The sequence below is a fragment of the Myotis daubentonii genome, chromosome 3 (genome assembly GCF_963259705.1).
Source record: "Myotis daubentonii chromosome 3, mMyoDau2.1, whole genome shotgun sequence".
In the NCBI taxonomy this organism is placed as follows: domain Eukaryota; kingdom Metazoa; phylum Chordata; class Mammalia; order Chiroptera; family Vespertilionidae; genus Myotis; species Myotis daubentonii.
The window spans coordinates 43,901,494-43,928,322 of record NC_081842.1 but is presented as its reverse complement, the minus strand read 5'-3'; the positions used below and the strand labels follow the sequence as shown (position 1 = coordinate 43,928,322).

Sequence of the window (26,829 nt, the reverse complement as noted above, 5' to 3'; positions counted from 1 at the left end):
ATACTTTATAGTTTTAAGTTTTACATTTATATTCATGATCTGTTTTGAGTTGATGTTTGTATGGAGTGTTAAGTATAGATTTTTTTTTGCATATCCAGTTATTCTGGTACCATTTGTTGAAAGGACTAGTCTTTCTTCACTGCATTGCACTTCCAGCTTTGTAAAAATTCAGTTGTCCATATGTGTATGAATTTATTTCTGTAGCTTTTATTTTTTCAGAATGCTTTTATTGATTTCAGAGAGAGGAAGGGAGAGGGAGAGCGAGAGATAGAAACATCAATGATGAAATAGAATCATTGATCGGCTGCCTCCTGCACACCCCGGACTGGGGATCGAGCTAGTAACCTGGGCACGTGCCCTGACTGGGGATTGAACCGTGAACTCCCGGTTCATGGGTCAACGCTCAACCACTGAGCAACACTGGCCAGGCTGTGTCTGAATTTATTTCTGGACTCTCAGTTCTCTTCCACTGATCTTGTCTATCTTGTAGCCAGCAGTCAGCATGGTCTCAGTTACTGCAGCTTTAAAGATACGTCTGAAAATAAGGTAGTGTTAACCTTCCCACTTTGTTGTTTTGGCTATTTTAGGTTCTTCACATTTTCATATGACTTTTAGAATCACTTCTCAGTTGCTAAAATTTTTGTTGGGATTATATTTAATTTATACATCAGTTTTGGAGGACTTGACACTCAGTTTTCTAACACATAAACAAGGTACATCTTTTCATTTATTTAGGTTTTTCTTAATTTTTCTCAGCAATATGTTTTACTTTCCAGTATACAAGTGTTAGTTTTATCCAAAAACACTCTCCAAGTGGAGAAAAAATTAAGTATCACATACACCAAACAGTAAAATGAGTAGTTTTGAAATTAGTTCCTTAGACAGTATAATATATGAATACATCCTTTATTTGCATGTCTGTCTATATATATAAAAGCCTAAGTGACCATTACAACTGGACAACTGGATGACGGGATGACCGGCCGGTAACTATGACACGCACTTACCACCAGGGGGCAGATGCTCAATGCAGGAGCTGCTCCCTGGTGGTCAGTGCGCTCCCACAGCCAACCTCCTGCAGCCGGCCAATCTCCTGCGGTCCCCCCCCCCCCGCCCCCCTGGCCAGCCAGCCCCGATAGGCCCCGACCAGGACTGGGCACAACGGCCCCGATCTGCCCTGATTGCTGGCCAGGCCAAGGGACCCCACCTGTGCATGATTTGTGCACCAGGCCTCTAGTGGGTTCATAAAATATTTACTGTTAAGGAAAATGCTTTCTCTCTTCACATCATTTTGTAATCCTTTGCAGTTTTTATGGGAAGACTATAGATTTTCTGAATTATTAGCATTAATCAATGAACTCTAAGGGGTGTTTATTTCAAATAGAATGTGGCCTGCTTATATTCTAGAAAGAAACAATAAAAGCATCATTAATCTCTCTGAAACCATCAGCTCTCACCTGACATTTAAGGTTCATAGTCTGCAAAGGATTCACTGAAATCCTGTTTGGTTCCTTATTAGCAACATTAAAATAAATCCCACAATTGTTATGCCTCTTTCAAGAACAGCTGGGGATCTCTCTGACCCAGCCATCTGCACAGTTAGACAATTCCCAGGGTGGTTTTATTTGCGTATTAGCCAGGCACACCAGAACAGCTGCACCTGGGCGTGCTTCACCCTTGCTGTAGGACTGTGTCCCCGGGAGTGTTTTTCAGCACAGCCTGTCCCCTGAAGGCCTGTGGCTTTGTTTCTCTGCAGGGGTCATTCTTTTGCTGGTGATATCTTTTTTCCTTTATATTTTAAAGTGATAATTTAAAAAACCTCATCTAATCCATGGAAATCTCATTTGAAAATCTGCATTATCATATTCCAAATGTCATTGATGAATCAGTACCATGCAGGCATCTGCTGTAGACATAAGCTACCAATGTGGCCGAATAGGAGTAAAGACCCGACAGTGCCTGTCACAGTGTTGAATGTCTCAGGTTTATTTTACATGCTGCTCCCAGTTTTTTGCAGAACTTCACATATAACCAGGCTTTTCTGGAATAATTGATTTTGCCTTTTAAAAAATGTGTTTTTATTGATTTTAAAGAGAGGGGAAGGGAGAGGGTTAGGGAGGTAGAAACATTGATGAGAGAGAGACATTGATTGGCTGCCTCCTGTACGCCCTCTACTGGGAATCAAGCCCTCAATCCAGGCATGTGCCCTGACCTGGAATCAAACTGTGACCTCCTTGTTCATGGGTTGACGCTCCACCACCGAGTCACACCAGCTGGGCGGATCCTGCTTTTTATGTTCCACATGCTTTACAGGCATGGGTGATTCTCCCTTGTCCCTCTCTACCATCCCCTTCCTAGGCAGTTGTATCCCAGGCTCTAGAGAAAAGAGCTGTGCTATACTTTGCCAGCCATGATACTCAGCTCTCATTCATGAAGCTACTACTGAATGTTACTCACAGCCTACTCACTTAATTTTTTCAGTCTGGAATTAAGATTAACACATGTTGGTCTAGTATAAGGGCTGGTCCTGATTTTTTTTTTCTGCTTGTTTTTCAGGGAAAGCACTTTTAGTTCAATAGTTTTGTAAGTCTTTTGGAGGAGAATACTCAAGTGTATTCACTAAGCTCTCTTTTTTTTGAGTTATTTTGACATAAATTAATTTTTTCATGTTTTAATTTTTTCTTTTTATTGAATTTATTGGGGTGACATTGGTTAATAAAATTATATAGGTTTCAGGTATATAATTTTATAATACATCATCTGTATATTGTATTGTGTGTTCACCATCACCATTTATCCCCCCTTTACCCTCCCTGACTCCTCCTACTCCCATTCCCCTCTGGTGATGACCATCTGTTGTCTATGAGTTTTGTTTTGTTTTTCTTAACCCCTAGAGTGCGATCGAGCTCCTCCTGTCTTTTGCCAAAAGTGCCAGGAGTGCTATCGTGCTCCTCCTGCAGTGTCACTATTAGATGCTAGTCGTTCACTCTTTATTGACAGATGGCACCTAAGTGCAGATTACTTATGATGCCGAATGTTTGTAGTTCTAAAATTGACCACTGGCATTTATCTGCCTAATTTCTTACAGGTACTACGATTTTATGAAGTTTACTCAGATTTTGTAGCGCTAAAGCTTCGAAATGGCGTCCAGTTCTAAGTCTGCTTTTATTAGTGATGATGATATTGCTAAATATGTCAATTCTTGCTGTGAAGATGACGATTTTGTGGAAGATATTAGAGAAGGGTGTCCCTCTATTTTAGCATTATATGTTTTGTTCAAATTTATTTCCTACTAGTATTTTATAATACAGTCAGCAAACAATATATGTCAAAGATGAAAACAAATGTAGTAAAGGTTTCCTTAAGTTTTTGAATATGTAACTTCATTTACTTTCGATTCATAATTTTTTTCCTAAACTGCTGTAAAATCAGCAAAAACGCCTTGGCAATTTTAGCATCGTTCCTAGGATATTGGTTGGCACCCAAAGAGTTATTCCCTTCACCTTTCTCACCCAGCCCCCCTTCCTACTCCCCTCTGACAGCTGTAAGTCTATTTCTATTTTATTTGTTAGTTTATTTTGTTAATTAGATTCCACATATAAGTGAAACTATGTGGTATTTCTCTTTCTCTGAGTGGTTTACTTCACTTAGCATAATACTCTCCAGATCCATCCATGCTGTCATAAAAGGTAAGATTTCCTTCATTTTTGTGGCTGAATAGTGTTCCATTGTATAAATGTACCACAGCTTTATTATTCACTCATCTACTGATGGGCACTCGAGCTGTTTCCAAGTCTTGGCTATTGTAAATAACAATGCAATGAACATAGGGATGCATATATTTTTTCAAATTAGCATTTTGGGGGTTTTTTTCGGATAAATTCCCAGGAGTGGGATCACTGGATCATAAGGCAGTCCCATTTTTAGTTCTTTGAGGTAACTCCATACTGCTTCCCAAGTGGCTGCACCAGTCTGCGTTCCCACGAACAGTACACGAGGGTTCCCCTTTCTCCACATCCTTACCAACACTTGTTTGTTGATTTATTGGTGACAGCCATTCTTTTAGGTGTGAGGTGACGTCTCACTGTGGTTTTAATTTGCATCTCTCTGATGATTAGCGACGTTGAGCATCTCTCATATGTCTGTTGGCCATCTGTACGTCCTCTTTGGAGAAGTGTCTATTTGGGTCTTTTGCCCATTTTTTAATTGGATTGCTGTGTGGTTTTTTTGTGTGTGTGTGTGTGTGTTTTGGTGTCAAGTTTTATCCTCTATTAATATTAAACTTAGTTCTTTATCAGCTTATGCAATTTTACTTTTATTTATTTATTTATTTGAAATATTTTTATTAATTTCAGAGAGGAAGCGAGGGGGAGAGAGAGATAGAAACATCAGTGGTGAGAGAGAATCATTGATCAGCTGCCTCCTGCACGCCCCGACTGGGGATCGAGTTCGCAACCTGGGCATATGCCATGACTGGAATTGAACCCAGGAACCTGCAGTCCGAAGGCCAATGCTCTATCCACTGAGCAAAACCAGCTGGGGCATCAGTTTACCCAATTTTAAACATCTAAAGCATTATTAATATTTTAATACATTTAATATCTATTAGTCTAGATTCCAAATATATAAACTGCTTAATTTCTTTATATTATGCTTATATTTTCTCAGTAGACAAATCAGGAAAGTACCACCTACAGGAAATCCCACACCCTAACCTTGGTCATTGAATCCATGTGAGTCCATTCTGGAGATGGAGATCACACAGTGGATTACACAGAGAGCACGTTTAATATGTAGAACTATTACACTAAGAAATACGTGACTAAAATATAAGGAAACTCTGTGTTATTCCCTAGGGCTAAAGGAGAGTACCCAGGAAGGACAAAGGTGGAAGGAGATCCCCTTTCCAAGGCTAGGGTTCAGATCTTGTTTGAGAAAATGTAGTTCAGCTCACAGGATAGCAGAGACGTGTGCTGCTTTGCCCAGGCTGTGCTGGTCTGCAGTTTCTTGACAAGCAAGAAGAAGCCCTCTGGAGTGCAGGGGAGGCATGGGCAATCAGCAGTTAAGAGTGTGAGTGTACAGGGGGGCAGAGGCCTGGTGGGCAGGAGGGTATCATGCAGGTGGAAGGCCTTCAGAAGGCTGGTTTTGGTGGGCGAGGGCCATGGGACAGTTATCGCCAGGCCAAGATGCAGGGTTGCCAAGGAATCACATATTCTGTGTGAATGGTTGGGGCAGAGCTCTGACAGATTTTCCCACCCCTTGACCCTTCATATGTGGCCCAAACTGCAGGAGAGCCGCCTTCCTCCTGCAATGTCCTCCAGTGCCCTCTGCTGAGAAAACTTAGCATCATGCTCACTATGGAGGAAACATGTTTAAAGAAATTCTGTCTGTTATGGCAGAACACATATGGCAGGGAAAATGTGGAATTGAGAGGCAATCTATCCATGTAAAAGCGTAAGCGATCAAATGACTGAACGACCCATCTACTGTCGCTATTATGCGCACTGACCACCAGGGGACAGATGGACAGATGCTCAATGCAGGAGCTGCCCCTGGTGGTCAGTGCGCTCCCACAGCAGGAGCACTGCTCAGCTGACTGACGGGTGCCAGACACAGGGCTCACGGCTGGCCGCTGCAGCCTAGAGACTGCATTAGAGCGGCAGCGTGCCTACTGAGTGGAGGTGGCAGGTGCAGCAGGACCAGGATGAGCAGGAATGGCAGGCAGCGTTGGACTGCCGGTTTCAGCCCAGTCCCCACAGGCTACGCTGAGGGACCCCACTGGTGCATGAATCCGTGCACCGGGCCTCTAGTAAATGGATAACTAGCACATTTATAGAGTCATTGTATTCTGGACCCTTTTTTCCTCTTTACTGTTTATTGTCAATTGCCAAGTGGCTCCCTCCATATATTTTACAACCCAATGTTTGTGACAGAGAGGTAGTACAAGGACAGAGCTCCGTCATCTAAGCCTCCTTGCCCCTATTCAGGGGAAGTTAAATGATGGTTCAGTAGAGATGCTATTTAACTGCCAATATTAAACTTGTTACTTCTTACCCCTAACGCTCTGGATTTCCCCAGTGGCTCTGATTTTTAAATTGGCAGCTCACAGGTCCAAGAGAAATGAGAGACGATTATTACAACTGGTTAAAGAAAAACATGAACATCTTTTCTTTTATTATATTGGGAAATATAAATTCTTATATGTAAATGTTAATTTGATTTAAAGTCACACCTCATTAATATTTAGAATGCATTTTGTTATTGTTGTGACTGATTAATAAAAGCAAAGTTCCAGAATGCTGAATTGGTTTGTATGAATTTGTAAATTAGGTTCTCGAATAGTGAACAGGTATGGTTGCCAGAAAAAATGACTTTTAACAAAGACACATTTTTAAAAATTCAGTAAACATTGCTGAGTCCCTACTGAGCCCCTGTGCTAAGCCCAGATTCTTCAGTTGCTTTAAGATCTTACTTTGCTTAGATCAGCTTGACTGGTTAGCATCCTTTCCTTGTGAATTTCTGAGCTTTTCATCCCCAGATCAATAGATAAATGTGACAGATGTCTGATACTGTTTCCCTTAGCTTTAGTCTGTCAGGAATATCTGTCCATTGACTTAATGGCTCCTGATAACTTACTTGGGTCGTGGAACTGTACAGCGGTGTGCCGGTGGGATGGCAGGAAGCTGCCAGAGTTTCCATGTTCTAGTCTCCACTGGTGCTGCCTCCCATAGGGAGTTGCTTTGTTCTCAAATTTTTTCTAACTGCAGTTTTAAAAATCTGTTGTCCAGTCTGGTAACAGCATGAACTATGGATTCTTTCAGAGAAAGGCAGGAGGCTGAGATGGTCTCATAAAATGCCCATAAGGTAAGGTCAAGGCTTGTCATAACGAAATCAAAGGGAATGACTGTCATCATCACCAGCACCACCATCTTCAGGTAGAAGGCGTGGTGCTCATCCCGCTTCTCTCCCGGCAGTGATCCGCTTTCCCATGTATGCTGCTCCTCCTCCCCCCTCTCCCCCCCAAATCAGGCTTCTTTCTGTCTGGGAGTTTCCCGTGCTGTGGGGTGCAGACCTAGTGCATAGTGAGTCTGTGCTGTCGGCTGCCATCTTTTTCTTTCTGAGCATGTGGTTTTCATGCTTCATCTCACCCTCAGTGACCTATCCACTTCCTCAGCTGAACCTTTTCTAACAAATTACTGTATTAAAACCAGCTCTGGCCCTATCCGGCTTGGCTCAGTGGGTAGAGCGCTGGCCTGTGGACTGAAGGGTCCCGGTTTGATTCTGGTCAAGGGCACATGCCCGGGTTGCGGGCTTAATCCCCAGTAGGGGGCGTGCAGGAGGCAGCCGATCAATGATTCTCTCTCAACATTGATGTTTCAGTCTCTCTCCCCCTCTCCCTTCCTCTCTCTAAAATCAATAAAAACATATTAAAAAACAACAACAAAAAACACAATCCAATCCAGCTCTGCAGAAAAGCTCCTGGTGGACAAGTAGGACTTTCCAGGTTCAATGGGAAGAGGTAGGTACAGTCTCTCCACATGAAACCCTTCTTTGCCCACTTAAAAGGAACTGCAAGGCAGAGGGAGTTCTCATTCTCTGCCCTTTTTTCTTACTACTGCTTAGTTTAGTCAGCTTTGCTTATCAGAATGTTTCTGAACTCTCTGCCCCAAAAGGGCTCTTCCCCAACTAGAATTGCCTGTGTACAAGTTTAAGGAGTTCCGTGGTGCCGATTGAAGCAGCAGAGTGGCTCTTACTGTACCCAGTCTCCCAGGACAAGGGAAGCATGTTGATCTCTTTCCAGACTACCTGGTGATGAGACGAGTCTCGGTCACAGGGGAATGCTCTTCTCCAGTCAGGCTGGTCACCCCAGTACCCGCAGACACCCCACACCTCTTCAACCTCTGGAGTTTTGCACAAGGCATGCCACTTTACTTTGTTTTGCCAAAGTCCTAGCTCTCCTTCAGTTTACAGTCCATGTTTTCTGTGGGGCCTTTTCTCAGTAAGCCCTTCTAGCCCTCTTTTCCTCTGCGCTCTTGTAATGTATATAGTGTATACCCCACAGCTTAATATTCATCTTTCCTCTTGTGGTGCTTATACTGTTTGTGAAAGAGGTGCATTTACAGTTCTCTTTCCCCCTTGTTGTTCATTGGTAATTACTTGCTAAAATGTATGAGAGTTGTTGCGTATATCTTTTCCTCAAACCAGAAGACTTGGCTTCAGGTAGGAATAAACATGGTTTTTAAAAGTATAGAGCCTTTCCCTGGCCTGTGCGGTTGATTGGGCGTCATCCTGTGCACTAAAAGATTTGCTAGTTCAATTCCCCATCAGGGTATATGCCCAGGTTGTGGGCTTGATCTCCAGTAAGGGGTGTGCAGGAGGCAGCCTATCAATCTTTTGCTCTCACATCAATATGTCTCTTTCTCTCTCCCTCTTCTTCCCTCTCTCTCTAAAAATCAATAAAAGTATATTTTTAAAAAGGATAGAGCCTGCGTTATACTCTAGTTAGACTGGCTGCTGTAAATTGTCAAGGGTGGCAAACACCTTCTTTATTGTTGGTTTATGACACTTTTAGAAATGCTGTTTTTCAGGCAGGTCTCATTGTACCAGCTGCCCATACTTCAGGTTGTCAGAGTGTGGCCCAGAGTAGTGCAGATTGTGGAAGTCTGTGGGTAAAGGACTCCTGCCTGGTACAGATGGCTCAGTGGTACTTTCTTCCACCTCCTCCATTCCCTTTCTTACCTGTTTAAGTCCAGATCTGAGTGTGAAACTTGGAGAGGGGTGCCAGCTTGATTGTTGAAGTCTGTTTATTGTTTCAGATTAGGTTTATCTGTGCCCACACTGTGAGAGAAACAGACAGAAATGGAATTGGGTAAGAAAACAATGCTAGTTCATGGCACCCTCCCCTTAAAACTGTGTAATGTCTTTCTGTTGTGTAAGATTAAATCCCTAATCTTTAACATGGCCTCTGGGGCCCTGCAAGGTATGGCCTCCACTACCCCATCTCTTGGCGTCCTCCCTGTCATCGTCTTCTGCCTGCTTGGGCTAGTCCCCTTCTTGGCCTGGTTAGCTCCCACTCAGTCCTGACAACATGTCACATATCATCGCTTTCTCAGGGATGTCACTCCTGACTCCTCCTCCTCTTCCTACTCTGCCCTGTTCAGATCACACATTCCATGTGCAATTTCTAATAATTGATTTTGCTTTTTCTTCCTATCATTTTTTGCCTATTGTTATTTGTTGTTGTTGTTAATCTTCACCTGAGGATTTTTTTATTGGTTTTTAGAGAGAGTGTAAGGGAGGGGGAGAGACAGAGAGCAAAACATTGATGTGAGAGAGACATATTGATTGGTTGCCTTGCGTGGCACTGGGAATCGAGCCTGCAATCAAGTTATGTGCCCTTGCTTGGAATTGAACCTGTGACCCTTCAGTCCATGGGCCAATGCTCTATCCACTGAACCAAACCAGCTAAGGGACTATTATTCTTTATGGTTTGTAATTATACATCCTTTTGTGTGATAATTTGTTCAAATATACAGGGTAGGGCAAAAGCAGGTTTACAGTTGTTCGTATGAAAAATAATACAATCTTCTTCTATATATAAAAGCCTAAGCGACCTTCATGGGGGAACGACTGGAGCAACCGGAATGACTGGAACGACTGGCCACTATGGTGCACACTGAGCAGGCAGGCAGGCGAGCGGTTAGGGGTGAGCAGTCAGGCAGGCGAACGGTTAGGGGTGAGCAGGCAGGCAGGCGAGTGGTTAGGGGTGAGCAGGCAGGCAGGCAAGTGGTTAGGGGTGAGCAGTCAGGCAGGCGGGTGGTTAGAGGTGAGCAGGCAGGCAGGCGAACGGTTAGGGGTGAGCGGGCAGGCAGGCGAACGGTTAGGGGTGAGCGGGCAGGCAGGCGAATGGTTAGGGGTGAGCGGGCAGGCAGGCGAACTGTTAGGGGTGAGCGGGCAGGCAGGTGAATGGTTAGGGGTGAGCGGGCAGGCAGGCGAGCAGTTAGGGGTGAGCAGGCAGGCAGGCAGGCGAGTGGTTAGGGGCAAGCAGTCCCAGATTGTGAGAGGGATGTCTGACTGCCAGTTTAGGCCCGATCCAAGTGGTCCCGGATTGCGAGAGGGCACAGGCCAGGCTGAGGGAACCCCTCCTCCCATGCACGAATTTCGTGTACCAGGCCTCTAGTAATCCTATATAATAAAGAAGTAATATGCAAATTGACCCTCACGCCCTCACAAAGATGGCTGCCTACAACCAGGTCGTCAGGCGGGTTAGTGAGGGATGACCAAACGACTGAACAAGCAGGCTGCTTGGGGCAACCAGGCTGGCAGGGGGGTTAGCGAGGGATGACCAAATGACTGAACAACAGGCTGCATGGGGCGACCAGGCTGGCAGAGGGTGCAGTTGGGGGTGATCAGGCCAGCGGGGGGGGGCCACAGTTGGGGGCTACCAGGCCTGTGGGAGGGCAGTTAGGGGCGACCAGGCTGGCAGGGGGGCGGTTGGGGGCGATTAGGCTAGCAGGGGGAGCAGTGAGGGGCAACTAGGCCGGCGGGGGGGCAGTTGGGGGTGACCAGGCCTGCACAGGGGGCCAGTTGGGGGCAACCAGGCTGGCAGGGGGGCAGTAAGGGGTGACCAGGCTGGGGGGGGGCAGTTATGAGCGACCAGGTCAGCAGGGGGGGCAGTTAGGGGCAGTCAGGCTGGCATGCAGAGGCAGTGAGGTGCAATCAGGCCAGTGGAGGGGGCAGTTAGGGGTGACCAGGCAGGCAGGCAGGTGAGCGATTAGGAGCCAACAGTCCAGGATTGTGAGAGGGATGTCCGATTGCCGGTTTAGGCCCAGTTGGGCCTAAACCAGCAGTCAGACATCCCCCAAGGAGTCCCAGATTGGAGAGGTTGCAGGCTGGGCTGAGGGGACGCTCCCCTCCCCCCCGCTTGAATTTCGTGCACTGGGCCTCTAGTTAATAAATAATAATGCAAGAATAAACTCTGTTTTGTGTACTCACATCTGTAAGCATACTTTTGACCCAGCCTGTATATTCCCTTCAAGAGTGTAAGCTTCATAAGGTAGCCATGTGGTCTGTCAGCTTGCTATTTTAACCCCATGTCCCTAGCTCAGTGCCTGGGACATAATTGAGGCTCAGTAAATATTGGTTTGGAAAAAGATAAACGTAGATTGTAGGATTTGGGGGCTTGATGATGAAGGTGGGATGGCAGAGAATTGTGGTCAGAGAGAAGTTCACGGCCTGTGCTGAATCAGGAACTGGGTGTATGCCGGGCATTTCCGAGACTCAGGACTAGAAGTCCCAGGCTGGGCAGGGCTGGCCAGTGGTAATCAGGGAAACCTCCAGAGTGGCTTGAAGACCTCCAGGCAGCTCCTATCATATAAGTACCAACAATAGAATGTTTCCAGTGTACCAGACAGTGAGGTAATGCTTTAAAAGGCAGCTATCACTAACCACTTTACACTGAGGAAACAGAAAACATAGGATTATTAACAGTTTGATAAAGATCAGATAGCTAGTATGTAGCAGAGTTGGGATTCAAATCCAGGTGCATTGGACACCCTTCTCCTTGCCCTTAACCCCCAAGATCTGCCACTTTTCTAGAAATGTCTCCTGTGTTCCTTTCCATACCAGCTGTGTGACTTTAGACCAGAATATGATGCTCAAAACTCCGTAACAGCCTGATCTTAACCCCCACTTTCTCTTTCCAGTCCATCTGCACATCTTTACCAGATTAAATTCTCCAAAATCCTCCTTTATCACTTGCCTCTTCAGAAATCTTCATTGGTTCTCCATTATTACCAAAACATGAGGCCTAAGCCACAATCGGACATTCTTAGTGCTGTTGAGGAGGTGGGAGAGGCTCTGCCACCACCGCTGTGCTCGCAGCCATCAGCCTGGCTTGTGGCTGAGCAGATCTCCCCCTGTGAGAGCGCACTGACCATCAGGGGACAGTTCCTGCATTGAGTGTCTGCCCCTGGTGGTCATTGCATGTCATAGTGACTAGTTGTTCGGTGGTTCTGCATTTGGTCTATTTGCATATTATCCTTTTATTATATAGGATTATATAGGATAGTTTACACAACTCTTGTTTATTTTTACTCTATTTTTTTATCTTCCACCTCCAGCTTGACTGGAAGTGCCTTAAAGCATGACTATATACTGTACTTCTTTTTATTTCCTAATAGCATCTGATTTAGTATAAACATGGTAGATATTCAATAAGTATTTGGTAAATGAGTAAATAAACCGTGCTTCTGATTTTCTGTCTCATTAGGACTTTGCTTTACATTAATATGTTCCACTACACTAAAGAGGTTATACAATTTGAAAAATGAAAATTCTAGGATCTTGCATAAATTTCTGATTGGGGACTTCAACATATTGGGCAATATATGAACTTTAATGTTCTCATAGATCAAAGAACAAAAATATTGGTATATAGACGGCCAGTGGGGGAGGTTGGAGGATAAGGCCACACAAAAAAAGAATACAATTATGTTCTTTTGCTTTTAGTTTGTGAACTGCTATTCAGCTTAGTAAATAATGCACAGGAACAGCTGAATAAGAATATTTAACATAACTTTTAACATAATTGAATGCCCTTGGGAATAAAATAAACTAAGTGTGATTCACTATATAAAATCAAAGAACTGAACTGTGATGCAGTTTCCCTTAGGCCACTCAATTTTATTTCCAGTAGATTTACCTTTATAATTATATTTTGCTCAGACTAATTTTAAAATCACTTTGCATTCCCTGAGAGCAGTGTACTTCATGTGTCAGAAGGACACACATTTAACAGTCATAAAACTATCTGTAAAAGCAAAAAGCTCATTTGCCCCCAAGTGGTCCTTTTAAAGAATCAAAATGCACCACTGATCCTAAAAGTAAATAATTTAACAAACTGCATGCAGTAACTTTAACTGGGCATATAAATTATTTTCTGTATTTTTCTCCTCTTTGTACTGCTCTACAACCAAAAGAAAGAAACTCCTTCATGGAAATATATCTGCTGTGTATTTACACTGTTATAAATTGGAATATTAACTGAACTTGATGACAGAGAATGTCATTGTAAATTAAGAACATTATCCAAACCTTATTAATTAAGTAATGAGTATCCTCGTGAAGAAAGAACACAGGCCGCCACAAGGCCCGGGTCCTAGAACTGACTCTTGTCTTGTTAAATGAGCTGGAGAAAGTAATTAACTCTTCGGTTCCTTTTTTTTTTTTTTTTTTTTTTTAACCAAAGAACTAGGATGAGAACATAAATCTTTTTCAGTGTCTCACAGGGTGTTGTGCAACACCACAGGGGAAGAACAATTAGAATATGAACCAGGATTTAAAAGAATGGTGGAAGTTACCTAGTGATTTTGACTGGTCTTTAGTTGAGAAACAGCTGAGAGTGTTGAACCAGGTTCCCTGAAAAGAAACGAGATGGATGAAATTTATTTTTCACTTACTGAACACAATTGGTTTTTGTGATTTTAGTCAATGTTTTATAATCTGTTTCATTATTGAGAACGCGATTTTAGCTCCTTTGAAAAAGATTCCACATAAATTAATGGGTTTGTGAAGTTTACCGTAAATGTTACATTATTTTTTAAATGGATGGTAAGTACTGTAATGAGATCAAGCCTTCATTTTCCTGTGGGTGAGTTTTGTGAGTGATTGAATGAAATCATTAACTAACTAAGATTCTACTTGACAGGAATAGTTTTGAGAACAAGCTTAAGAATGTGTGTAAGTTCTTAAGAGAAGGAACTAGGGATCCTTGGAGAAGTGGCAGATTCCTGTCCTGGGGCAGGGGCAGTACAAGATAAGCCAGGAATATCTTATGGTGCCAGGAAGTAAGGTTGTCTTCAAAAACAGGATGGGGGCCTGTGGAAGGGCACATGTGTTAACTTGAAGGAGCTCCCAGGGGCTAAGTCTGGGACGATTTGAGCCACACAAAAAATGATAATAACGGATTACAACTCATAGAACAGAATACACATCTGTGAGCTTGAAGTATGTTTATGTAAATAAATAAATGAGAGAGAAGGAATAGCTCTTGCTTACCTAGAATTCTAGTGAATAAGTATAGAAGGAATGATGGACGTGAAAAATCACTGGCACAAACCAGGGCAGTGATTGCTGCAGACCGGATCCACCTAGGCATGCTAAAATTAGTGGTGAAAGTCTGATGAGAAGCAGGATATTTGCATAGTTTTAAAATATCTCCTCACATGTTACTTAATAATTTCAAAGAGAAATTATCCCACTAACTTTACAGTGGAAATACCTACACATATATACCACATTAAACATTGTTCAAAGTTAACATCATCTGTAATGAGCTATGGCAGTAGTATGTACCTTCTGATAAAATGCTCAAAAAGGGTGCAAATCACTTCTATGGGTTTTTCCTTATTGTTTTAAATTATATATTTTATTTAAAAAACAGGTTTTTGATTGCATATAATTGACATACCACTTATATTAGTTTGAGGTGTACAACATAATGATTTGGTATTTGTATGTATTGCAGAATGATGACCATAATAATTCTAGTTAACATTTGTCTCCATACATAGTTTCAGATTTTTTCTTGTGATGAGGACTTTTAAGATTTAGTCTCTTAGTAGTTTTTAAATATGCAGTACAATATCATTAACTACATTTGCCATGCTGTACATTCCATTCCATGACTTATTTATTTTATAACTGGGAGTTTGTGCCTTTTGACTTCCTTCACCCATTCCATCCACGCCCCACCCTTTAGCTCTAACAATCACCAATCTGTTTTCTGTATCTATGAGCTGGTTGTTTTTTTAGATTCCTCATATAAGTGAGAGCATATGGTATCTGTCTTTCTCTGTCTGAATTATTTCTCTTAGCATAATGCTTCAAGGTCCACCCATGTCCTAGATGGCAATAGTTCATTCTTTTTTATGGTTGAATAATATTCCATTGGGTACATACATTACATTTTCTTCATCCATTCATGGGCACCTAGGTTGTTTCTACTTCCTGGTTATTCTAAATGATGCTACAATGAGCATATATTCTTTTGAGTTATTGTTTCTGTTTTCTTCAGATAAATATCCAAAGGCAACTATAGTTGCAAAATAATAGTACAGTATCATAACCAAGATACTGACAGTGACACAGTCCAGTCACAGAACATTTCCATCACTGCAGGGTCCCTCAGGTTGTCCTTGTATAGACACACCCCCTTTTCAAAAATTGAGTTTGTTTGTTACTGAGTTGCCGGGGTCCAACCCCAGCAGGTCCAGGGGTCCCCAAAGGTGTGGACGGAGTCGGCGAAGAAGGAATGACACAGAGACAGCGTTCAGTTGATCAGCAGCCTAGCCAGGATCTCCAGTCAGGATCTCCAGCCAAGTTCTGGTCTGGATCTCCAGAGAGGTTCTGCCTAGGATCTCCAGTCAGGTTCAGTCACCAGGTTCTAGTCAGGCTCTCCTGCCAATCTCCGCAGTCAGGTTCAGTCCAGGATCCCCTGCCATGCTCTCTCGCCAGGCTTTGCCTCCAAGCTCCGAGGCCAGTCCCTGTCCAGAATCCTCCGGCATGCTCTCTCCAGCGAAGTTCTTCTGTCTCTAGAGAACGTTCTGTGTAGGTTCTGTGCCTAGGCTCTGTCTCTCTTGGTCCTGTCTTCCAAGCCCTGTGTTCTCAGTTCTGTCTCTTGCTGTCTTGTTACATCTGTATTTATACCAGTTGATTCAATCCTATCAATCTCTATTACAAAGGTTAGGGCGTTTCTTATCTCCATTCCAGGGAGTAAAGATTATGTAGCTTAAGCATGATTGTTTGTAGTGATTAACTACCCGCCTGGCACTTAGTTAAGGGGTTTTATTCCCTCCCTAACTTCAGGGGAAAATCCCTACCTGGGGATTCAACCTTTCTCGGAGAGGTGACCTTGGTTAAAACACATAGTGCCAAGAAGGTGAGCAAACATTTTAAGAAAAGTATGCCATATATGCCAGGTCCCTTGAAACAGCAAGCATGGACCAGCTCCCGGCACTGAGTTATAAGAATTCTTTATACAATGTGGGGCAAAAGTACGTTTATAGTTGTTTATATGGAAAATAATACAATAATTAATAAATAATACAAGAATAAACTCTTCATGTACTTACAACTGTAAACCTACTTTCTCCTCACCCTGTATATTCTGGAGCATATGGAGTTTTCCTTCCAGTCTGTTAATATAAATTATACTAACTAATTTTTTAATTTAAAAAATTGTGGTAAAATACACATAACATAAAATTTACCATCATAATAATTTTTCAGTGTATAGTTCAGTGGTATTAACTACATTCATATTGTTGTGCTACTATCACCACCGTCCATCGCCAGAACTCTTTTCCTCCTGCAGAACTGAAACTCAGCACCCTTTCATCAAGAACTCCCCTTTCCCTCTTACCCCCCAGCCCCTGGCAGACACCATTCTAATCTATGAGTTTGATTACTCTAGGTGCCTCCTATAAGTGGAATCATATAGTATTTGTCTTTTTGTGACTGGCTTTTTTCACTTAGCATAATGTCCTCAAGGTTCATCAGTGTTGTAGTATGGTCTCTTATGTTTTACGGCTCAATAGTATTTCATTGTATGTATATACCACATTTGTTTATCCATTCATCATGGACGCTTGAGTTGCTTCCACCTTTTGGCTTTTGTGAATAACGTGGCTGTGAACATGGTGTACACGTATCTTTCTGGACCCCGCTTCAGTTCTTTTGGGCTTATTCCCAGAAGTGGAATTGATGGATCATCTTGTATCTAAATCCTCCTTTTATTCTACCTCTGCTTTGCTCTTTAAGCCCTGATTCTCTCGGTATCTCTTCCATTTAGACATTTAAGTTTTAAAAGTTCTCATACATCTGTCGCTTTAAATTATGTAGTAAGTTCTCAGTTAAGAAGATTGTTTAGAGAATAGAGTATAGCAGTTATTTCATTTCCTGGCTAGGTGTCCAGAAACCCTTTTGTTTCAATCCTTGCTATTGTCAAAGTGTGTTAGTTCTTTTTATTCTCTTAGTAAGTACACTAGAGTGGACATAATGGAATTCAGGATCTTGTGATGCTTTAGGGCAGGGGTGGGCAAACTTTTTGACTCGAGGGCCACAATGGATTCTTAAACTGGACTGGAGGGCTGGAACAAAAGCATGGATGGAGTGTTTGTGTGAACTAATATAAATTCAAAGTAAACATCATTACATAAAAGGGTACGGTCTTTTTTTTTTTTAGTTTTATTCATTTCAAACGGGCCGGGTCCAGCCCACGGGCCGTAGTTTGCCCACGGCTGCTTTAGGGCTATCATTGTGAACATGGAGGGGAGAAATAGCTGGGGATCAGAGCAATGTACCAACCCCTCTGAACTCTTTACAAAACTAAATCCTTGATGAGTTTGTTTTATTTTATTACTTAGGTGTTTGTAAGCAAATCAAACAATATCTATATATATAAAAGCCTAAGCAATCGTCCAACCATTCGACCATCTGACCAGTAGCTATGATGCACACTGACCACCAGGGGGAAGACGCTCAACACAGGAGCTGCTGAGCTGCAGTGACTTGGCAGCTGTGGTTCTCGGGTGATGCACCCAGAACCAGAGAGGAGGGAGCCTGAGAACTGCCCTCTCGCAATTCAGGAACCCCCGGGGGATGTCGGAGAGCCAGTTTCAGCCTGATCCCCGCAGGCAGGCCGAGGGATCCCACCAGTGCATGATTCCATGCACCAGGCCTTTAGTAGTATTATAGAATAATATTCGAAAGATGTTCACTGAACTTTGTTTCTCATCTGGCCATATTTACCAATTTTCTTCTTCTCTGCTTTCCTCTTTGCATCTGTATCCCATATCACCAGATAGCAGGCTGTCTCCCCAGCTCTGAGTAAGCCCCTTCAATAAGTGTAACTTGTGGAAGGAAATGGGTCTGCAATGCAGTATTCATTTTCCTCTCCCAGCTGCTCTTCTTTCTTTACTACACTTCAAGGAAGAAAAATAGAGCTTTGGAGGAAAGAGGATTAGAGAAAGAAAAAGGTAGAAGAATCAAGAAGAGAAAAGCAAAGACATTCATTATGAAGAAGCACAAAGGAGGTGGGCGGGGGGTTAAGAGAGATGAGGTGAGGGTGGTTAGAGGTGTCCCAAAGTCAGGCTTCATGATTGCTTCCGTCTTTGGACTAAATAGAACCCTGACCCCTCTGGGCCTGGGGATCAATTGCCAGGAACCTCCTAAGGCTGTGACAAGTAGGTCACTAAACCAGAGGTCACGGGGCTGGAATGGACTTAGTTGGCGTGCGGTAACCAGCATTTCTCCAGTGCCTGCCACCCACAGCCTCCTGAACTCCTTACTCATTGTTCCACACGAGCAGAAACGACTGAACCTCCTCCCGGTTGTTCTTCTCTCTGGACAGAGGGGCATAGTCCCCAAGTTCTCCCAGTCCCTTCTCTGTCCCCTGCCTGGAAATGTCCTCTAATCCTGGGGCTAGAGGATTGCAGTCTCCTTTTTTTCCCTTCAGCTGATGAGCCTGTTTGTAATACTTGGAGACAGAGGTCCCACCATGCCAACTGTTAGCTCTTACCTGATGTCACTGTGCCTGACAAGCAGAGAATAGAGAAATGAAGGCACCTGGTCTATTTCAAACATGGCTTCCCAGGCGGGTGTGGCAGGCTCTTCCCACTTGTATTTTTATCAACCCATAGCGTTTGCATGGTATACGTCCCGGCTTGGAAGTGACCTGGGAATAGAAAGGCTTAACATTTTCAAGGTACCTTTTCCCTGTGTTACTCCAGAATGAGGCTGAATATATGTTAAGGTAATTTAGTTACAAAGAATTTGTGGCATCTAAGCCTACTTTATTTATTTATTTTTTTACAGAAGTTCAGAAACAAGTAAAAAATATAGGCTTGATTGATCTAATATATTACTGATGTTGCACTGTTTTGTGGCTGTTTGCTGCTCACATTTCTGATCTGTAATTGCTATCCTGCTTAATTACCTTCTTTAAGCAATCTAAGGTAGTTTGTGGTCTAAATGCAATTCCTATCGAGACTTTTCAATCTGACCAAGAAATAAAACAGACAGGAGCAGCAGCAGGGTCGTACACAGTGAGTGACTCACCTGCATCATGAGGGTGTCACAAACCAGAGTTCTCCCCAGGGGCTGTGCCTCCCAGGGGCATGTGTCAGCGTCTGGAGACATTTTGACTCACAGGCCTGCTGAGGAGGTGCTGCTGGTCTCTGGTGGGCAGAGACCACGGGTGCACCGGACAGCCCCCACATCCAGAGTAAAAATGCCAGTAGCGCTGAGTACAAAACCGCTCATAAATACGTGCAGAAGGTACGGACTGACTGATAAATCACCACATTAGGGAAAACCCACAGGGGTGCCCATAATTGTGGCCACTGTCTGTGGGTCTTTCTGTTTTGTTTTTTTCTTCCAGATTTCTATTTTGAAATCATTTTAGACTCATGGCCTGGGTGATTTTCATCTCTCTCTAGTCTCCTTAGCACTTTGCTAAATGTTGAATGAAATCAAAGAGAAGGATGAAGACACATCACGAACAGATCCATTTAGGCTTCACTTCCATGAGAAACACGGAGGATTGCAGCAGTGGGGAAGATCTGGAGATGGGCTTCTTGGTTTCCTAGAAACACCCAGCAGGTCGCCTGCCCCCTGCGCCAGCCTGTTCCTTTGCTTCTACTGGGCTTAGGTTGCTTAGTGCCAGTGGAGTTGGTGTCACTGAGAACGTCTCCTACTTAGGTCACTGATGAGCTTTGGTCTTGAAAGAGTTCGTTTCACATCCTACACCTTACCCCAGCCATTGGGGTGGCCAGCACAGTCCTATAGGCCATCACTTTTAAATATGTATGTTTCTGTATTCTGATTAAAACACAGAAACATAACTTCAGAGTCTTCTGTAATCCTGATAACAAATTGGTGTATATCCTCCCAGTTTGTATGCATTAACATCTAATTATTAAATATAAAAGTGGAATTTTAATTTCATCGTATATTACACTTTTTTTTACAACTTGTGTTTTTACTATACTATATCATGGACATTCATTATTCTCTCTGGTATGAGGGGTAAATCATTTAAAGCTGTCCATAAAATAAAGACGATAGTGTCCACCCACCTATTTCGGAGGCATTATAAGGACTCAGATATAAGATGTGTAAAGTGTGTTGGGTTTTTAGATGAAAATACCATGATGTAATGTACCATGGTCTATTTTTAATTGATTATAACAATGTGGAATGACTCTGTTACTAATTTCTTTTGAGATGTCATTGAAATATTTTTAAGATCAGAGTCCTTGGAAAGAAGCCGTCGTGGCTGCATTGCTGTCGTTTGTGTAGTAATCTTAGGTTTCGATGGCCTTTTCTGTGTTCCCCACAGGCAAGTACGTGTACCAGCCTATGACCCCCGTGGAGCAGCTCCCCAGCACCGAGATTCCTGTGAAACCCCGGGAGCCCACGAACACCATTCAGATCTCAGTCTCCCTCACTGAACACTTTCTGAAATTTGCATCTGTCTTCCGGCCTCCCCTCCCGCCTGACTCCCCAAGGTACTGTATGATCTCAGACCTCTTTATTGACAACTACCAGGTTAAGTGTATTAATGGGAAGATGTGTTACGTGCAGAAGCAGCCGGCACCGCATTCCCACAAAATGAGCCCTCAGGAGGTCTCCGCACACGATGCCTTAATTTCAAAAGAGAGCAATACACCAAAAATAGATCACTGCTCTTCTCCCTCAAGTTCTGAGGACTCTGGGATCAATGCCGTCGGGGCTCACTATGTGGAATCGTGTGATGAGGACACGGAGGAAGGAGCAGAATTGAGCTCAGAGGAAGACTACAGTCCAGAGAGCAGCTGGGAGCCGGACGAGTGCACCCTTCTCTCCCCGTCGCAGTCCGACCTGGAGGTGATCGAAACGATAGAAACCACCGTGTGAGGCCGGGCAGGAAGCCGCGTCCTCTGGTCTCTGCTGCGCTTTGTACTCGTGTTGATGGACCCTTTGCCAGTGCAGTTGGTATTTTCGACCCCTAACAACTGTAGCAGTTCAGTGGTCTGCTGATTAGCTAAACTCTTAAATTAGTCTTATAACTAAGATATTTGTTTTCTTTTGTATCTTGACTTACTTTCTATGTAGCATCTGGTGTCAAGAATTGTGACCCAGCCTTAATTTCACTGGGAACTTTGTGAGCGATGATGTGATGATCACAGAGGATCATGGACCAGGTTGAGAGCTACCCAGAGTGGAGGAGACAGTATTTTCTAAACCCCCAGTTCTTCACAGAGAAACTGTTGGCATTCCTTTTGGCATGCTGACAGGCACCCCCACTGCCCTGCAAGTCCCATGTGGGAATCGGCTCTCGTGAGGGGAACAGACTGGGTCCTGGTAGATGCCATTCTGTCCCTTTCCTCTTCCCACCACCTGCCTGGGGCAGGGCCAGTTGCCTGGCTTACTTCCAGGAGGGCACTGGGGGCCAGCTCAGCCCCTAGCTATGATCAGTGTCTGCACAACCCTCCATGACCTTCATTTAAGAAGAGATGACATCTTCAATTTCATGCTCAATCCAGCTTTAGCTGAGTGCCTACACTCTGCAGGGTGCTGTGGGGATTCAGAATGAATAAGACCTGACTCCCCACATGAAGGGAACCACAGTCCAGGAGGGGAGATAATACATGCAGATAACATTACCCAGAATTCTCTGGGAACCCAGGGGAAGGAGAGATGTACTTGGCTTGTAGCTAGGGAATGTGTTGCAGCATTTGAGATGGTCTCTTGGGTGGGTTTCCCAACATTTCCCTGCTTTTTTTAATTGTTCTTCAAATCTGGGAAAAACTTTTAGGAAGTTATATAGGTATTATATTTAGGAAGCAGCCACATCTGATGTCTTAAGAAACTATCAGTAATAGTTTTAGTTAGCATGGAAATGCTAAAGACAGCAGTCCTTTAGGGATTAGGAATGAATCTAACAGGTTTGATGAATTCTGCTTCATTTGGTTGTATGAAGCATTAGAATGGCTTAGGTGGGAAATGGGTTAGAATTCATTATGATGCATGGGTTTTTATGCAAATGCAAACGCAGTTGAAGTAGTTCACTGCTAAGTCAGGAGAAAATATTTTGTGTGATATTCATCCACTTTACTACAGTAATATTAATGGTCTGTTGTACATGTTCTCTTTTCTCACACACAAAATAGTGAATAACTTTTCCTTATTTAGCTTTCTTCAGAATTCTCCTCCCATCTCCATTTATACCAGCTGTTCCTGTGCGAGCTGGCTGTCTGCCATTTCTCCAAAGCTTCTCTCTGGGAGGCACGTTAAGAGTCCAGGAAGTTTAACACTCAGCCTGGTGACACTAGAGCAATCCAAGCTGGAGACAGAACACTGTTTCTGACGTCCTAACCGTCGGGACTGTGCCCTCGCGGCACTGCCTCCTGCTCTGTCAGCATGGCGGCACCGCTCTTCTGCGTTATGTCCGTCTGTATCTTAAGAAATAAGAAGAGGCCCGTGTGTTCTTCCCTGAAGCCTCCACTTGACTTCCTTCACAGGTCATTAGGCAAATCTGCTTTCCCGCTGTATGTGTAGTTTACGTGCTTGGCTAGAACACTCGTTAGGTTTGGGTGCCCAGACATCCATGGGGTTTACAGTATGCAGATTCCTTTGAGAACAGTGCTAGCTAAAGCTTTCTTAGCTAGATGAGAATATGGCGTAAGGTTTCCACCTACTGAAATGTAAGGACTCAATAAGTCAAGCCGATAAGGGGGTGACAGGAGCTCCAGGAACAGGGGCTCCCCGCCTCCCCCCTCCCCCAGCCAGCCCAGCCCAGGTGGCTCAGGGACAGACATCTGCTGAGCCTCCTGGGGTTCATGGTGCCTCCATGACTGAGTGGACAGATGAAGGCGAGCATAGAAGCTGTGCAGTCAGCAGCTGTGTACTCACGGTGGTAACAGCAACATAGCACCCTCCTCCCCCTCCTCCCCCTCCCCCTCCTCCTCCTCCCCCTCCCCCCTCCCCCTCATCCTCCCCCTCTTCCTCCTCCCCCTCCTCCCCCTCTTCCCCCTCTTCCCCCTCCTCCCCCCACTGCTGTGGGTAAGCTCACTGAATTCCCCAGGATGCATATGAAGGTCCTCTTTCTTGGCACCGTTCCTACCAAGTTCCCTGCTCTGGGCCCACATTCCTCATTCCTGTCCACTAAACTAATTGAAGTCAACCACCAGGCCTTTAAAGCCCTGGAAATACATGGTCACAGGGCTGTTCCCAAGGCTGGCTGTTTCGCATTGGGCCCTTTATCAATAATATCTATAACTTTTAAAACTCTTGAACTGCCATTCAGAGTAGCCACGATTTTAATGAAATTTTTGGATTTAATAACGGTTGATATCACTTTAAATATTTACACAATCTCTTTATAATTAAAAACGCACTAAGCTTCGCCTACTACTATCTGTTTTATAGAATTAGAGACGTTCCATTGGATTCTAAATATTAAGATGCTCCTGGATCTCAAAAGAACCTTTTCTAAACAAGCACAAGCAAGGATTTCCTTTGTCCTAGCACTGTCAATGTTAGTAATTCTCTGGAGAGTCATATAGGATTGAACCAGAATTGTTTCTTTCTGCTTGCATTCCAAAACGACCGATAAGGACATAACAGTGTGTAGTTCCGACTTGAATTCTAGGCCTGCTCTGTTCTGTGTTATATAAGAGAACTTCTCTGTACTCCTGATAGTATGCTGCTCTCTGTATGAGCATATTTATAGGCGCTTTAGAGAGCACTTAGCCGCAACGTGTGTTATAGACATTGGAAACAGTCATGTGTTCGCTTTCGGTCACTGCGTGCATATTGAGAGGGGTGAGCGCTTTATAGTCTGGGTCCGGCCGTGTGCTCACCTGGAGCACAGGGTTGTACTGTGCAGACCGAGAAACTGCTCTCTTGGGCTTTTGTAGAAAGAAACCTGGCCCCGTTCCTACTTTTTGAAAGTTGGTGTAAAAGCTGTTAGGAGGAAGATACAAAGCAAGTGCTGCATGGAATACAGCTTTCTTATCACACCAAGATTTATTTTAGAATCTTCAAATATGCTCATAACTTTTCTGAGAAATGACAACGCAGTTAAACTGTTTTGTGGTTGTAGTTGGTACAGGAACAAATACAGCTTTGCCATCAAATCTAGATTTTTTTTTTTTTTACCTTGTAATTTTCCAGCTTTGAAAAGCGATTTTGAGGGAAACCCTGAAGAAAAACACGTTGCTTTCTTGGAAAGGAAAAACTTATAGTTCAAGGTAACACTATACAAAATAAAAGCACTAAGACCAGAACCAAACTGTGAGGTTGTCCTGAGGTACCTTTTGGATTGGATCTAGGACTTGGGGGTGGGGCTTTATTTCTTATCCTCCACTTCCTAGCCTTTTTGAAACACCACAGTTCTTTTGGAATTGATCATAACTCCTCTTATGCAAATTTCTCTATTTGGATAATAGGATGCAACCAAATAATTTAGGAAGCTGTCAAAATATCCAGATATATCTGGCAGTATAAGTACCACTAGGCAAGAAAAAAAGCATAAGATAAAATAATATTTATAAAGTCAGCTCTTGATTATTCCATCTTGTTTGCAAAATTTTATTGAAACATTTTGGCTTTCTACAAGAGGGAAACACAATTTCAACAGCCCTCTTTCCTGCTCCCCTCTCCAGAGGAGCTGTGACCAGAATTAAGGAGGCCAGGTGTATTTGAAGCTTTTTAGAAAGTAGTATGTGACTCGTGTCTTGCCCTTGAGGAGGAGGGGAGAAGGAAGTGGGAGTTCTCACTTTATCAGTTCTGTGCTTCAAGGGATGTCAGTGTTTCTCACATCCAAGCATAAGTATAAGGACACTTCTCAAAATTAATTTTGGAATTTTAAAAACTTTGTAAGTCCCGGCTCCTTTCATTATTATGGATAATGGACAGCTGACTGTACAGGAAAGGGCCATGTTTCGATGAGTGCTTTGAGATGGGCGCAGCGCTCTCTGAATATTCCGAACCAGTCTGAAGGCAGATCGTCACTGGAGGTTTAATACTGAGCTTGCATATCATCGTGTTCATATACACTTTTTTAGGGTGTTCATACCTTACAATATTCACTTACTGTGCTATTTTTTAAAATCTCTCTATTTTAAAGTTTTAAGCACAATGTTGACCATTCTGTAATTTCCTAAAATTATATTGTTTTCTTACAGACAACTTACCTTTCCTTTATGTATAATACTTTAGGGAAATAACTACCTTGTCAAATAAATGTAACTTTTTTTTGTACCAGCACACGTTTGATATTTTGGAGTTTGGAATATTCTTTCCCTGCAGTTCCCCCTTTCCAGAGGCTCTGATTTAAATAACAGTACAGTGGACTAAACAAAACAAAACTCGCGTTTGTAAAACCTGAGACGTTTTCTAGTATACTGCCTGCTTCCATTGTGCCGGGAAATACGCGGTTCACATCATTATCCCATTTAAATGTTACCGAGCCTTCGTGAGGTGCAGGTGAGTGTTCTCCACAACACACACTCCTGGTCGCCGGAGAACCCTTTGCGGTAAGAACTTGCTTGCTGGCTACATTCGGTTTAACACTTACATTCTCCCCCAAACAGGGTATCTTTCCCACAAAGCTACAAGCTGTGTATCCAGTTCACACGTGCCATGTGCACAGTTCGACCCCAGGTCCGTGGGGTGCAGCCTCTTGGCCACCAAGGCTCACAGTCCAAGCCTCAGGCTGGCAAACCCAGGAGCTCCGTTTTTACATTCAGCATCCCCAGAAAAGAGCGACTCTGGGGTTGACTTTTATTGCATAACCTCACTGGGGTTGCTAAGTAAATCCTTTAGTTAGCAATTGTAATATCATTGTTAGTATTATTAATAATTACAGCTCAACGCCTCCCTTACTGCTGTCTATGAGTAACCCTCACAGCAACCCCCGAGGGAGAGGTCGGCATCCCCATCTCACACACTAGGAAAAGGATTCAGGAAGTAAATATTTTTGCCCCACGTGGCACCGCTTGTGAGTCGTGGGAGTCAGGACTTGAACCCAGTCACTTTGGTCACTTTGGTCACTTTGGCTCCAGAGCTCACTGTCTTTGGGCCCTTTGCCTGTGTGGTCTACTCTTGTAGCACCCTTCCCACCCTCCAGGTTCTGGGAGGCTGAGTCAGGTGGCAGCTTGATGAGCTGGGAGAGCAGCAGGTGTTCCATTCCATCCCTAACCCAGCGAACAGAACACCTTGCCCCAGGCTGGCAGCTCGCCAGGCTTCCTCCCTCCCTTTTCTGTGCTCCGTACAGCCCCCTCCCCCCCCTCCCCCCCTCACCTCACACACCATCATTCTGCAGTTATCTCAGTGCTTGGATTAGGCCACTATTTCTCCCCTGTCGAATCCCAGCTTGACTAGCAGTCACGGCTAGCTCTGCACTCTCAAAAGATAACTTGTCTTTTAAAGTGACTTCTGCACACAGCTAACCTCATCGACTGGGTGTGCATTCTACTAATTTAACTCCACATAATTGTATTGCCAAGTTCTAGAAGGCATTTCATTGTAGCCTCTTACAATTGCTGACTACACACACTTTGATTCTGCAATAAACTTTAATTTAGCCTCTCATCCTCGTTACAGTTCGATCACTGGGAACTGGTAATGCCTTTAACCCCTGGAGTGCCACCCCACTCTGTGCTGACACAGAACTGTGGGGCAGACAGACCCTTGGGACTCGGGGGTGGGGGTGGGGGGCGGGTCAAGGAGGGGCAGCTGGAGGCCCAATGGAATCCTTCAGGAACCAGGCAGACACGGGAG

General features: G+C 43.8%; 1 protein-coding gene across 2 annotated transcripts in view; it reads left to right on the top strand.

The window, feature by feature from the left end:
- C3H3orf70 (chromosome 3 C3orf70 homolog) overlaps positions 1-23,008 on the top strand; it is a 50,341-nt gene extending 27,333 nt beyond the window's left edge. For both annotated transcript variants that reach the window (XM_059687245.1, XM_059687244.1), the window contains exon 2: positions 20,402-23,008. In XM_059687245.1, the coding sequence (XP_059543228.1) occupies positions 20,402-20,958 (557 nt within the window). In that variant the 3' untranslated portion in view covers positions 20,959-23,008. The remainder of the gene's footprint in view (positions 1-20,401) is intronic.
- The last annotated feature ends 3,821 nt before the right edge of the window (positions 23,009-26,829 follow it).